At 57.9% G+C, this 14,352-nt stretch overlaps 1 protein-coding gene across 1 annotated transcript; it reads left to right on the forward strand.

Annotated features, from left to right (window-relative positions):
* Positions 1–1,210: 1,210 nt before the first annotated feature.
* Positions 1,211–11,046, forward strand: NCLIV_067350 (putative P-type Ca(2+)-ATPase; the record flags this gene model as incomplete). Its single annotated transcript, XM_003886286.1, has 14 exons — positions 1,211–1,780; positions 2,853–3,129; positions 3,592–4,121; positions 4,601–4,948; positions 5,420–5,624; positions 6,035–6,288; positions 6,633–6,875; positions 7,155–7,426; positions 7,787–8,228; positions 8,487–8,684; positions 9,281–9,380; positions 9,686–9,990; positions 10,536–10,778; positions 11,008–11,046. The coding sequence occupies 14 exons, from the start codon at positions 1,211–1,213 to the stop codon at positions 11,044–11,046; spliced, it is 4,026 nt and encodes a 1,341-aa protein (XP_003886335.1).
* Between the last annotated feature and the right edge of the window lie 3,306 nt (positions 11,047–14,352).

The raw sequence follows: 14,352 nt of genomic DNA on the forward strand, positions 1-14,352 counted from the left end.
GCGGAGCGGTAGCCACATTGAAGGACGCAGTTGAAGCCGCTGGTCAAACGAAAGCCTCCTTCAAAACAAAGTGAAATAGAAAAGGCCTCGCGGCATCACTTGCCGCCACCTCTTGCCCGTCGGCCGCAGTCCTCCGGGGCATCGCACCTCAGAAACCGGTTATCGCCCACCATCAGACCAGAAAACAAACACTTGAATCAGTCTTTCCTTTGCTCACCGAGTAGAAGGTCCGAACTTCAACAAGTGAGAGGAGGCAGACGACTGGAACACCACCACTCGGCATCCCAGAGTTGTATTTTGTTACGTATTCAAAGAGCTCTGGAAGGGAACCTGCGCAGGTCGCCGGCGGCGTTCCCGGGGCACATGCCGCGCTGCGAACGCTGTGTCTTTGGCTTTTGTGGCAGTCACACTGCTGTGGGCAGCGCATCTGTGCGGTGTCGGAGCGAGCAAAACAAAGTGCTTTCCCTGTGCGGCACAATAGACGGACCGATTGTGTGTTCGCTTCGGCTGCGTTGTCACTGTACGTGCGATTCTATCATGTTTCAAAACTACCTCTTGCAGAATGTGGGCACTGTAGCAAGGGCTATCGCAATACCGTGGTGGTCGGATTCTCTAATCATTCCTTGAACAGACAGCATCGCCTTGTGTCCAGCGTCTCCCGTTTTCCCAGCTACTATGTCTAAGGACTCTTGGTGCCTGGGCGCCTGCTGCTTTCGTGATTTTTGAACTTTCTACAAATTGTGGGAGTTGCTTCCGAGCCTCCCACACTTCAGGCAGAAATCGTATTGGGTGCTATCTCGACGGTGCTGGTACGCCGTTTTTCCACAGGTTGAGTTCTCCCCGGAAGCGTGGAATTACTTTACGAGAGCTTGACCCTGTCCGCTTTCTTTGTCCCGGCAAATCACTCTATAGTTAAGCGCTTTCGCTCAGCTCTGAAGCGCGGTTGTCGTCGTATCGTCGCGAAGTTCCCGTGTGAATGCAGTTAACTGCTCCCTCACGAGCGTCCACCGGGACCTGCCCTGGCCTTTCGCCTCTATTTTCCAGAAGCTGCTGTCGCGGACGAACGCGAAACCGTCGCGGTTTCTAGCTTTCGGTAGCCACTGGTACCCTCACTCCTAACACGCCAACGACGTAATCGAATCTCTGGCTTTGCACCGCTCCAAGCAATCCCAGCTTCGTTTCGCGGGCTGTCTGTACACCTGGGGCCAGGATGGCGGCCCCAGCACCGGACAACGATGTGCCGTCGTCGGCGGGACAAGATCCGACACCCACTGGTAGTGCAGCTGTGCCGGAAGTCTCCGCTGGCGGAAATGAACATTCTAAATCTGCCGATGGAGCGGTCCGGGAGGACACCCAGGCGGGAAGCGCGGTGGCGGAAGGGACGGCAGCTGGGCAAGATGGCGACTCTCCACACCGCGAGTTCCATCACCATCGGACTGTGAGTCGACGGTTGTCCAGTAAACGCGACTCCGCTTCGGCACCCAACGGGGCGGGACACATGCATTTGGGGAAGTCGATTTCTTCCGTGTCTCAGTGCCATCGAGAAGAGCACGCCCGACTGCTTCCGGTCGGCAGCAGTATGAGCTTGGCTCCAGGCATGGGCTATGAAAATGTGGAAACCGAGGTCATTGATCGCCTGAGTAAGAGCCATGTTAGCCTTAAGGAGCTGGTCGAGACGGCAAGAAAGACCGACCCCGAAGCGTTCAGGATGGCCGTCACTTTGACGGAACAATCCCACCCCACGAGCGGGAAAAATAGGTTCGCTTCACTTTCCATTGAGGTGAGCCATCGCACGATGACTGACGGGGCACGTATGTGTCATGGGCGGGAGACCCAGGGGGGAAAGAACACTTTTTCCAATGATGCTCTTTTCTGAAATTCGGCGGGCTAGGCCAACCCTTTAGAGTCACTGTGGCCAAAGCCCGCCATGTCGGATCGAACAGGGATCCGACGCGTGCTAACCGAGTCAGAAAACGTTTCCGCTCCGGCGGTAGTTCCTGTGAGAACCAAGTACCTTGCGTTAGACCAGTTCCCCGTCACGTGACGCGCGTGCCCCGTGGTTTGCCGCGGCGACGCAGTGTTCAGAGTATTCACCGCGTGAGGAAGGCGCCATGAGTAGCGATCAGAGAAGAAACTGGAGGAAAAAATTGCAAGAAACGCCCTTTCGATTGCAATAGATTGGCAGCCACGTTCCGTGTATCCAAAAACCAGGTATCATTGACCGTTTCGTGTCAGTATCCGTGTTACGAGACAACATGGACGTGTTGTTCCGTACACAGTATCTTTGCAAAGCTTTAAGGTTTCAAACTTGTGAATGCGTTCTTTGCATTTAAATGCTCCATTTTCGGAAGCGATTCAATATGCGAGCGTGATTTAGTTAAGGGATTACAAGATATATCAGAAGGCGTTCACCTCGGTGACGCCATTGAACAGAGCGGGATACAGCGTATCTGAAGCGACGAGTGCAGGCCAGGACAATCCGAAGACTGGGAATACTCGTGCGTGCCAAGGGCGACAGACCCCGGAACGCGGAGGACTGCACTGCTGTATGTACACACGACCATCGGGGCCTCGTCGGAGGAGTGCTTGAACTTTCCGCGTATCCCCGTTTAGGATATTTCCTCTCCTCTCCTTCGTGAAAACGTCCCGTGGGGCCAGGGGCTCTCCGAGGACGCTTGAGTCGGCGCACCAACCGGTGCATCGAGGCGAGAAGAGGGGTTGGCGGAGCGCCTAGTTTCCACTTTGGGTCTGTGCGAATGCATGCGTTGCCCGCCTCTTTTGCTGCCGTCGCTCAGCATCCAGTGGTTCCATCTGTCTGCGGGCCTCGCGTCTGCCGGGCTGCGTGTTCTCAGGAACTGGCCAAGGAATTCGGGTTGAAGGACTTGAACAACGGGCTAACCGAAGAGCAAGTGCAGGAGAACCGGCGGATTTACGGGCCCAACATCCTCGAGAAAGACAAGAGCGAACCGGTGTGGAAGATTTTCATCCAGCAGTTTCTGAGTCCGGTCGTCCTCCTCTTGCTCATCGCGTCCATTGCGTCGCTCGCCCTGCAGGAGTGGGTAGAAGGCGCCGCCATTCTCATCATTGTGACTCTGAACGCTTCTCTCGCCACGTACATGGAGAAATCAGGTTCGTCAACGCCGCGCTTCGATAGCGGCTCGTTTTAGGGGGTGTACGCGTTTACCGGCGCGGCTAGCCATGCTTGTGGCGTTTGCTCTTCTGCTTGAGGAGCGCGTTTTCCAGTCCCCGCACCAGTTCGTGGTCCGTGACGCTCCCGTCGTTCCACCTGCGTTTTGCTTTCGGAGCTCCCGTGCTGGTTGTTCCCCAATCCCCCCCTCCCCCACCCCCCGCGTCGAACGTTGCTTTGTTTTCCGTCTCTTACCAACGAAGTGCGCGTCGTGGCCGAGAGCGATTCGTTCTCGGGAGTCCCATTTTCAGAATCCTAGGTCCACGAACAGGAGAAAAAGATCTGCGGACTGCCCTCGGTTACCGTTCTTCTGTCTTCTCTAGGGGCCCCGTTTGGGGCCCGTCCCCACCATGACACTGCGCCGTTTACCGAGAGAACGGATGCGCCGTCTGTTTTGTGTTCAGCAAGCAACGCGCTCGCAAAGCTGGCGAGCATGGCGGCGCCAGGGTGCGTCGTGGTTCGCGAAGGGAAAGTCCAAACTGTGGGGGCGGTCGACGTGGTCCCCGGCGACGTCGTCGTGCTGGCCACAGGCAACAGCGTCGCGGCGGACATGCGGTGCATTGAGTCTGTGGAGCTGAAGACGAACGAAGCACTTCTCACGGGCGAGAGCGAGGACATTTCCAAGACGTTGCGCGCCAAAGACTACGACACGCCGTTTGCGACCAACCTGTGCTTTGCTTCGACAATCGTGACGAACGGAAGTGGACGGGGCCTCGTCTTCGCGACCGGAATGGAAACACAAGTTGGCCGCATTGCTCAGCAACTGAAGAAAGCGGGCGAAGGCTCGCGATTGACCCCGCTGCAGCGAGGCTTGAATCGCCTCGGAGGCATGATTGGGCTGATCGCCATTTGCGTCCTGATCGTCGTCGTCGTTGTCGCCATTCTGACCGGATACAAAGATCCTGCACACCCTGACGCCGACCCTGTCTTCACGGTGGGTTCGCGCTTCGTGACAAAAACGCGACTGGCGTGCGAAATCCGTCTGGGCGCTTGCTCCCCTCCGTCGCACAGCTAGCTCCGGTCTCCCTTGTCTCAAAAAATCCGACCTGCGAAGGGACAGAAACCCATCCCGTTCGGTCGGTCTCTGCAAAATAGACGTGCTGCGTTTGCACCTATGTACGGACAAAACCGGCACTGCATGCGCATGTCCTTTCTGGCCATGCCTGTGGGAAACGGGAGGGCCGGATTGGCGCCTTCGGGAACTTCTGAGCAGGCAAAGACCGTGCATGCGGGCCCGTCGGCCGCCTCATCGCTTTTCTGGGTTCTTCGGCTCTGTTCCCACGGCCCGGACACTCTCCACGAATGGCCTGTAGGTTCGCGGCTGGGCACCGGAGAGTTCGGGATCCTTCTGCGTTTCTCCACTTTCTCCACACCGTAGGCGGCGCGTTTCCCCCTGTCTCTTTGGTTTCGCAGATCGTCCTGGTCGCCGTCGGCTTTGCGGTCTCCTCGATTCCCGAAGGTTTGCCGATGGTGGTGACGATTTGCTTGTCGCTGGGCGCTCGAGACATGGTGAAGAGAAAGGCGAATGTGCGCAAACTCCCGGCTGTCGAGACACTGGGCTGCTGCTCCGTCATCTGCAGTGACAAGACAGGGACGCTGACCGAAGGCAAAATGACCGCCGTTCGGCTCGTCACTGTGTGCCGACAAGGGAAAGTTGTCAACGCCGACGGCTTCACCAAGAGTTTCGGATTTTACCCCACAAAGGGCTTTGACCCTAACGGGGGCATCTTCGACTTGAACAAGCTCGACGAGAAAACAAAGGTGAGGCTCCGAAAGAACTCGTGCGCTCCAAGACGCGCCCTTTCCTTATCTATAAATATGCAAAAACGTATATATATATATATATGCATATGCATGCGTGTATACGTGCATGCATGTATGTATGCCTTCTTATCTGTTTTGATCTGTATGCACGTCCGAAAAGGCGTGAGCGTCGCGAGGCGGGCGACTTGCCAGTCTCTTTTGAACTTTGCCTCTGCCTGTCGTGAAGGAGGAGTTTTGATTGGTGGGATGGCGCCGAGGTGTTTCGGGCGCACGGCGTTTTTGGGCCCAGACTGAGACTCTTGTCTGTTGCATGCTCCAGCTGCCTCTGCCGCATTCTTGTGTGTGTCGTTCACATGACTCGAGGACTGTAGAATAACTGAAGTTATAGCTGTTTAGCTCCCCCGCTAGGGTGTCCGGTTTGGTTTCCATCCGGGTGTCTCCGGCTCGTGTCTCTTGTTGTCCTTCCAGAACAACCTGATGATCCAGTACCGGGACGGCGCGTTCCAGGACTACGACGCGATCTGCCACAACTACGGCAACCCCGCGAACAAAGACCCGACAACGAAACTCGTGCGCTCGGTCATGCTCTCTGGCTACCTGAACTCGCACGCTACCACCCTCGAACGCGATCCGGACACGAACCGGTGGCTGGCCAAAGGCAACATGAGCGAGGGTGAGTTTCCTTTCTCGAACACCCCCCTCCCCTCCAAGAGATCAAGACAGCTAAAAAAACTGGTACCCCTCTGGAGCCGAGGGTTAGGGCGTCGGCATGCGACGCGCTGCAGTGCCGCACCTCTGCGTGTGCCTACTAGCAGTTGCGGCGAGGAAGCGCCTGCGCAAGGCACGGGGCGCGGGGGGTGGGCGAGGAGAGAGAGGGGGGACAAGGCACTGACTGTCGGGGAAACCGCGCGGGTTCCCTGGAAAGCCAGGGTGCGAAGCAGCCCACACACACACGCGGCCGCGCGGCCGCGCGACCCGGTCTCTCCTTGGCGTCTCCTTTGCGCTGTGAGTTTCCGCTTTCGCCTGGATCTCCCTGGTCAGGAGAGCGTAATCCGCGTCCGGCCTGTCTCTGCTGCGTTCCAGGCGCCATCGTCGTTGGTGCAGCCAAGGCCCGCTTCGGGTCTCCTCTCGCCGGGAAAAGCGAGCGCGCGGGAATGCACGACGCGAAACTGGACTACCCGCGCGTGGCAGACCTGGAGGTCCCCTTCAACTCGTCTCGAAAAATGATGATGACCGTCCACCAGTTGCCGTCTGCGAACTTCTTCGGCGACATTTGCTTGAACAGCGACGGAAACAAGTACACCCACTGCGCGATCGTCAAGGGTGCACCAGATAGGGTACGTCCCCCCCCGCCGCCTTTCTCCCGTGCGCGCATGCACAGCCCCCGGGGATCCGGTTCTGAGGAGACCGCCCCTGCGCAGTCTCTCCCTCGGCAGGCCATCCGCACTCATGCACTCTGGCCGTTCGCTCTTTTTCTGGGTTTCCGGTCCATCCGCGACTTGTTTCGCTGGCGATCGCCCGGCACGCGATCCGTGGGGCGCGTCTCGCGAGTGTGGGTGCCCACCCAAGAGATGCCTCGAAAGTCGCGCACCTCGTCGCGCACCCAGCGAGGGCTCGCGCGCGCGTGAATCTCGGCGCACAAAACAGACACGTTTCGTTGGGCGTCTCGTCTTCCTCGCAGGTTCTTCAGCACGTCCGGTACACCGTGAGGGAAGGGCTGTCCGGCCCCTCCGTGGATTGGGATACCCCGGTGACTCCTGAGGAGATCCAAAGCGTTGAGGCTGTGAATCTCGATCTCTCCCAGCAGGCGCTCCGCGTTCTCGCGCTCACGTTCCGGCCTCTCACTGACGCCGATGTGGCCGCTCTCAGGAAACAAGATGGCGCCGATCTGAGGCTGCGGTTCGCCCTCGGAGAAACCCGAGAGGTAAGGCAGAGACAAGCTGCCGGAGCGCGAGGCTGTGGGAAGGTAAAGCTTGTCACATGTGGGGGCGAAAAAGCGACGTGAACGGCTGTGCGGTGTTTTCCGCGCCGAGACGGGTGCCTAAGCGTGCGTGATGTCCGCCTGGAAGTCGTTTGCCTGCCATGAAGTCTCTCTGTTTTTTGCGAATTTCCCTTCGCTTTCCCTCCCCTCGGGTTTTCTCCCGGCCCCTGGTTCCTCACTCTCCGTCTCGGCGTGACACACTCTCTGCCCTGGCCTCCGTAGGAACTGTGTCTGCTTGGCGTGATCGGCTCAGTGGACCCGCCCCGCCCCGGTGTACGCGAAGCCATCGAACGCTGCGGAGAGGCAGGCATTCGCGTCATCATGATCACTGGGGACCAACGGCCGACTGCCGTCGCAATTGCCAAGGACATTGGACTGCTCACCTCGCACGACGACTCCGAACAGGCGAGCATCCAGTGCTCAGGACTACACATCGACGACGACCCCATGAACGAGCACCTCCCCGAAGCCCAACTCGATGAAATCATCGCCCGGTATGCAGATGTATATATATATATATATATATCTATTCTCGATATCGATGTTGGATCTGAATCAGCTGTTTCTCTCAACAGTCCGCAGTTTAATAATCTGAATAATGTCGCTTTGTAGATGCTCTGTGGAAAGGGTGGCACGAGAGAATCGAAGTGAGAGTTCTTTTCTCGGATCCGTGTCCCTCGAAAGAAGACGAGACGCAGACGGTTTCTCGGGTGTTTGTCGGCTAGCTCAGGCACAACTGATTGGGGGGGGCGGTTCGGCTCTCGGCTGTGGTCACGCCGGAAACCGATTCCCCGTGCGAAGTCATTAAGGAACCGGAAACGTCGCTTCTTTGTGGGGTCTGCATGCGCCTGCAGAGTGAAGGTCTTCTCGCGGGCGCAACCAGAAGACAAGATCGCAATTGTCGAGGCTTTGAAGCGCCAAGGCCACACTGTGGCGATGACGGGCGACGGCGTGAACGACGCACCCGCTCTGAAGGCGGCCGACATCGGCGTGGCGATGGGCATCGCCGGAACAGATGTCGCCAAGGGCGCCAGCGAAATGGTGCTGCTCGATGACAACTTCGTCACCATTGTCGCCGCAGTCGAAGAAGGCCGAAAGATCTACTCGAACATCCAGAAGTTTGTCTGCTTCCTGCTCGGAACAAACATCGGCGAAATCATCTACTTAACCATAGCGATCGCTGCGTCCATGCCGCTGCCGCTCGAAGCCCTCCAAGTCCTCTTCCTCAACCTCATGAGTGATGGATGCCCCGCCGTGGCGCTCGCCAAGGAACCTTCCGACGACGAAAACATGAAGGTGCGTACGGACCCAGTCAGACAAGGAAACATATATATATATATATATATATATATATATAAATGCACTTCCTCATGTGGTCGTGTCTATGGATGCCTGCATATATATATGCATATATATATGCATATATGTATATATATATATATATATATATATATATATATATATATGGCTATGTTGACGGTTGTCGCCCCCTCTTGCGTGTGTTTGGCTGGTGTCGTCCGTGATGCGCTTTCGTTTTTTTTGTGTGCGTCGCAGATTCCCCCGCGTCCTCGTAAGCAGCCGATCATGACTCGGGACTGGTGGCTGTACGGCAACCTCCCGCACACGGTTTTCGAGGCCGGCTGCGTTCTCATGTCTCTCGCGCTGGGTCTGTATCTCTGCACGGGTGTCGTCCAGTTGACCCCCCTGCACGACCAGTGCTCCTACTACACTGCGATAGACGTTTCCAACAACGTAAGCCACAACGTGGGAGTGCGGGAGCACCGAGATATCTTCCCTCAAAACATGCGGAGTGAAACCAGGGACACGGACGGCCTCTGTCTAAGAGCCGCGCTCGCTTCAGTCGTCGCGATGCCGCTGTTCCGTCGCCCGACGCTCCCGTTCGTCCCCAGTGGAGAGAACTTGATACATCCACTGAACATGACACACGCCTCTGCTTCGTTCCGGTGGCAGATACTTCTGATGTCGCCTCTCCCCTACGCGCGGTTGGACAAGGACACATCCACTCCACAGAACGCGTGCGTACAATCACATGTGAATATGCATCTGTAGACCTAGGTTTATATATATATATATATATATCGGAAGACAGAGGTTGACGGAAGGTAAGGATGGAGAAGAGGAGAGAGATGAGGAATCGCGACGCTTCTGTGAGAGATGATATTGGCACGTGATGCCGGGGAGGGACTCGTGTTTCTCCGCCTACATGCAGGGCGTTCTCTCGTCATTGCGAGCAGTCGACACGGCTCCCCAACTCGTGGTATTTGTCAGACAAGAACGCCTACTCTGTTATCTCTGCGCCTTCCTTTTCTGTTCCTGTCGTTTTACAGAAGGAAATTGACTACCGCTATTTCTGCCGGTCGTTCGAGTACCGAGTCACGCAGGATTACACTGGCTGGGTGACGCACATCGACTTCTGGAACCCTGAAAGTAAGAAAGGCATCTTTTCGCGGAGCAACTCGCATGTTGAAAGAGCGGCGTGAGTTTCAGAGTGGACATCACCTGAAAAGGCCAGGTCCACTGGACCGACCTTGCCTTTTCCGCTTTTCGTTGTCTACGGATGTCGCTTGATGCGCTCGGCAGAAACCTCACTCGAGCTCGGGGAAGAGCGTCGCGGAAGTCTGTCGCGGATCTCCCCAGACAGCGTGCCTCGCGTCTCGACCTTCCGCAGTCTTGCGTCCGCCCTGGAGAACGCATGATTGGCACCATTCTTCCGGGCGCGCGTTTGCGTGCAGCGCAAACGATGGAGCAAGTTCTCGGCGCGATCGCGGGAAAGCACCCAGATGTCACTGTCCGTACACCCGGGCTCGCGGAGTACATCACCGAGGCCATGTCCGACGGCTGTCCGTCAGATGTCGCCACAGATCCAAAGACAGGCTTCTGCATGCCCGCGGCCGGCACGACAGTCTCCTCGAGCTCGGAGACTCCCAAGGGGGCTGCGCCGAGGGACTATTTCGACGTCTCGGCGCGCGGCGCAAAGATGGGACGCACATGCTCCTTCATCACCGCCGTCTGGTGTGAAATGCTCAGAGCCTACACGGTAAGCCGGGACCAGGAAAGAGGGAGATGGGGAAAGGAAAGAGATGGCGGGATTGGAGCACACCGTCCGGGCGGAACAGAGAGTGGCTGTCGACTGTTTTGTCTGTCCACCTCGCACGCTTTCTTCCCGAGGTTTCGACACTCTCCCCGGCTCTGGGGACGGTGTACGACGAGTTGGAAACACTGCTGGATCGTGAATGGCCTTTTTCGGTTCCACGTTGTCGTGAGCTTCTCGTGGCCGTTAGGCGTCGGAAGACGCGACTTTTTTGCTGGTCGCAAACCGGCCGCGCTGTCCTTTCGTCCGTCTGGTCGAAGTGATTCCGCGCTTCCGGCTCCCGTGTCGAATGCACGTGTTTCTTCGTTTCGACTGCCACCGTGGCCGCGTAGTGTCCCGGGTGTATCGTCCGCGACGAGGCCGGGGCGGCTTCGGGAACGAGCCTTCTCGTGGCGTTCTGGCGGCCGTCTGCGTCGCCCCTGCTGGTTTTCTTTCGCTGCGCGCGCCCCCGTCCGCCACTCCCGGGGTCGGTTCTTTCCTCGGTCCCGCAGGTTCGCTCCTGGCACTGGTTCTTCCTGGTCTTCAACCGGAACCCGTGGATGCACCTGGCGTGCAGCATTTCCGCGACGCTCACCTCGCTGCTCACGATTGTCCCCGGCATCCAGAGCGCGTTCTCCACGTGTGCGCTGCCGTGGTACCTTTACCTCTTCGCCATCGGCTGCGGGTTCGTCAACCTCATCCTCGACGAGTTGATTCCCAAGCCGCTGTACCGCTGGAAGAACGCTCGGGAGACGGTGAGAAACAACACGGGAGCGCGGACTCCCAATCCGGAAACAAAGGGCGAGACAAAAGCGGCGATTCAAAGAGGTGACACCTGCGACCCAAACAGGGGAGAAGCTCGTGTTTCTCGCCCGCGCAAGCAAAGGATTTTGAACCTGTTTTACGGCGCGGGTCCAACCCCCCCCCCGCCCCTCCTTTACTCCCTGACGAAGCTTTTCCCTCGTTTTTGCGTGTTTTCAACAGAGAGCGGCTCTGGCTTCCAAAGCGTCGGCTGTCGCCTAAAGGAGGCGACCGAAGAAACGGGCGGCGTGAGCATCAACTCCTTCCAGGGCTCTCAGCTCTCCGCGAGGCTGGGCGGGCCAGCACCTGCAGGGAATTCACCTCGCTGCAGGCGCCAGCTCCCTCGGAGGCCGGTCTATGTGGACACGGAAATAGGTGAAGCTTTGAAGCCGCCTCAAGCGTTTGTGCATGCGCCTGCCACGCGCTCTCCCCCCCGCTCTTCTCTGTGTCGATGGCGACGCAGGCTGCGCGCGGCTGAGGGCCACGAAGGCCCACGAAAGCGCTCTTGGTGATTCCGTTCGCAGGTGCCTGACCTCCAGGGGTTTCGGAGGTGATAGAGAAAAGAAAAGAACGCAGAGGACGGACTGCGTGCATGGCCGGAATCCGCTTCGCAGGCTCTGCGCCTCTGAAGTCTGGGTCCCGTCGTTGACGTGCACGCAATCGAGAAAACCCCGAGTCTGGTGATGCAACTGGAGGAGAATGCGTTTCGATTGTGCGTAAGTGCATGTGTGGGTTGCCTGTGTATCTGCGAGGACGTCTTCCACGTCGGGTCTTTGCGGGTCAGGAAAAACGAGATCATGGAGGAAGAGAGATCGGAGGGGAGAAGGCGCGCCGAAGACGGGTTCTGCGCCCTCTTCCGAGCAACAAAACGTGGAGTCGGAGTTGCGGTCTTCTCCAGGGCGGCGCGTCTGTTTGGCCGTCGTGCTTGCCTCCACTCCCGAGCTCAAACTGCAAGTGGGAGGCTCGGGGACACGTGTGCCTGGTGTATGGACACCGCAGCCTGCGTCGGCGCTCGCGTGGTTTCAGTTGCTCACGCCGTTTCGTTTCGACCGCGACCGTGTGTGAATTCACGTCCCTGCGGAACTGCGCGTCTTGTCCGACGGGGGACCGACAAGGGATCTACGCGCTTCTCTTCGTCTTCGTTTTCAGTATCAGCGAAAACTCGTCCCTCCGAATGGTCTCTGCCCCCCCCCCCCCCCCCCAGAGCTGTCCCGCAGAATTTCGTCCCGTCGCCTCCTTTCACTGTCACACGTATTTTGTGGCCAGCATCGATGGTGCGCACAGCAGAAGCGGCGCTCGAAAAAGATGCATCTCTGCTGCTGCGTCTCCCGAGATCACCGGAGCGTCGGTTTGCGGACGGAGGCCGTAAAGGAGCGCAGCTGAAACAAGGCTCGAGGTTCATCTGGGTCCTGCGCGAAAAGGCGCCGGAGCGCTGGCGTCTCGTCGCGTGCGTCTGCTCAGCTGAAGGCTCTTGCATGTTCGCCGGGCGCCGAGGCACGCCCCGAAGAGGTACACGCAGCTCGGCATCCGGGAGGCGACGCTTCGGACTTCTCGCACCGCAGGACGCCGCGTTGGCATTTCTTCCGTGGAGGCTGGTGTCTCTTGAATGCCTCGGCTGTCTCGGTTTCTTCGAGGCGGGTTCCCCACGCAGAAAAACCGCACCCTCCTGCAAGAATACTCGCTGATCTGGTGACGAGCGGCCAAGAGTCCCAGCGAGCAAAAGGCGGGTCGGTGTTTTGTGGGGGAGTCGCGTTTTCTAGCTCCACCTGCAAGAAGAGAGAGTGCAACCCGAGAGACGGGGAGAGTGCATGCGGAGCTTAGAACGAGACGAAGCAGGGCGTGGGAAGCAAGACAGAAGCGTCCATCGTTGCAGAGGGGCGATCTGGGTCAAGTGAAAAGAAGGTGAAAAGAAGTGCGTCGCCTCCACGTCGTGTGGAGCGTCGCGCGAGGCTGACGTGGACGGAGAAAAGACGGAGAGAGAGCGGACTCTGGACTGAGAGTCGGCAGGTCTGGGTGTCGGGGGGGGGTGGGAGGGGGGGGGAGGGGAGTGAAGAGTTTCGTGGCTCCAGCTGTGGGAGTTGCGCAGGTCGTGGATTCTTTTTCAAACCTCAGCGTTGTCTCGTTCAGTTCTCTGTCTCCCTGCCACTGTTGTTAATCCACAGAACCATGTGTTCGCTGGTTGTGGACGGAGTCTCCGTTTGGTGCATAATGTGCAGACGTGCGAACACGTGCGTTGATGCGGGGATCCTGTCACGTGTACCCGTTTTTGTGGGCTTTGTGTCTTGCCTGTTCTCTCCGCGATGACTCTTCTCGCGGGTCGCGCGACACTTCGCGGCCATGCCCTCTCCTAGGCATTGCTCGTGCAGAATTGTGTTGATTGGCAGGGCCACGTGTGCAACTGAAACGTCGGCGCAGGCCGGTTTGTTCTGCGTTCGCCCGCACGCTCAGTCCGACTTTGGACTGAGCGTGGGGGGTGCGGAGGTCTGACTGTTGATGTGCCTTGTGAGAGTGCACGGTGGCTGCTGGGTGGGCCGTTTCCTCGACTCCCGACGCAACCTTGTTTGGACGCCGACCGCACTTCGCCGAGGCGCGTGTACGCCCCGGCGTTCTGCGAAGGGCACGGCGGGGGGAACGGCGGCGCGTTTTGCCACACACACCGCAGCAGAACCGCACGAGGTCGTCGCCGCGTTGCGCGCCATGCTGCCAAGTGCGCGCACTTTGGTCTTTTCGAGGCGCAGAACAGAAGGCTAGGAACGTCGCACTATCTCGCTTTGTCCCAGAACCCACGTCCAAAACCTTCCGTGCAAGCGTCCACGTACAAGTCAATTGTAGTCACCGCTTCCCGTGCAGGTCAGAGGCGGCAGCAACGCAGCCACTGCTGGCCGCGCGTGCCGAAACAAAGGTTCAACAAACACGCGTCGCCTCCCAGCGGCACCGCTCAGCGTCTGGCGACAGAAAATTTTGCAAACAACCCGTAGGCGACCCTCCGAAAACCGCCCTCTCCCCCGCACGTCTCGCGCATACAACATGCAGACATGACATACGAACCTCTCGGGCTGCTTGATCAAAATGGGGAACTACTTGCGTGCGATACGCGAAGCGAGGCGGCGCTGGCTGTTTACCCGTTTACGCCGTCGTTGCACTGGTCCTGTTCAGAACACAAGAGGGGACTTGCAGAGAGAATCTGCCGAACAGATTCCCACGGACTCGTATGACCCGCCGACTCGAAAAAAGCATCTCCACTCTGGCCCCACCTACCCCGCCGAGAAACCCACCTGAAGCTGCATGCATCTCTCTACTTACACACATACACCTATATATATATATATATATATATATATACCTATATACTTATAAATATACCTATATATATGCCTACATATATACCTATATATAGAGAGAGAGAGAGCGAGAGCAGTGATGAGAGAACGGCACCGTCAGTTGAGTTCCATCGGAGACGGATTCTTCTTCCGAGAAGACGCGGTGAGCGACTCTCAGCAGTTTGCGGTCCACGACGAAGAAAGAATC

This window comes from Neospora caninum, chromosome XII (genome assembly GCF_000208865.1).
Source record: "Neospora caninum Liverpool complete genome, chromosome XII".
NCBI classification, from domain to species: Eukaryota; Apicomplexa; class Conoidasida; order Eucoccidiorida; family Sarcocystidae; genus Neospora; species Neospora caninum.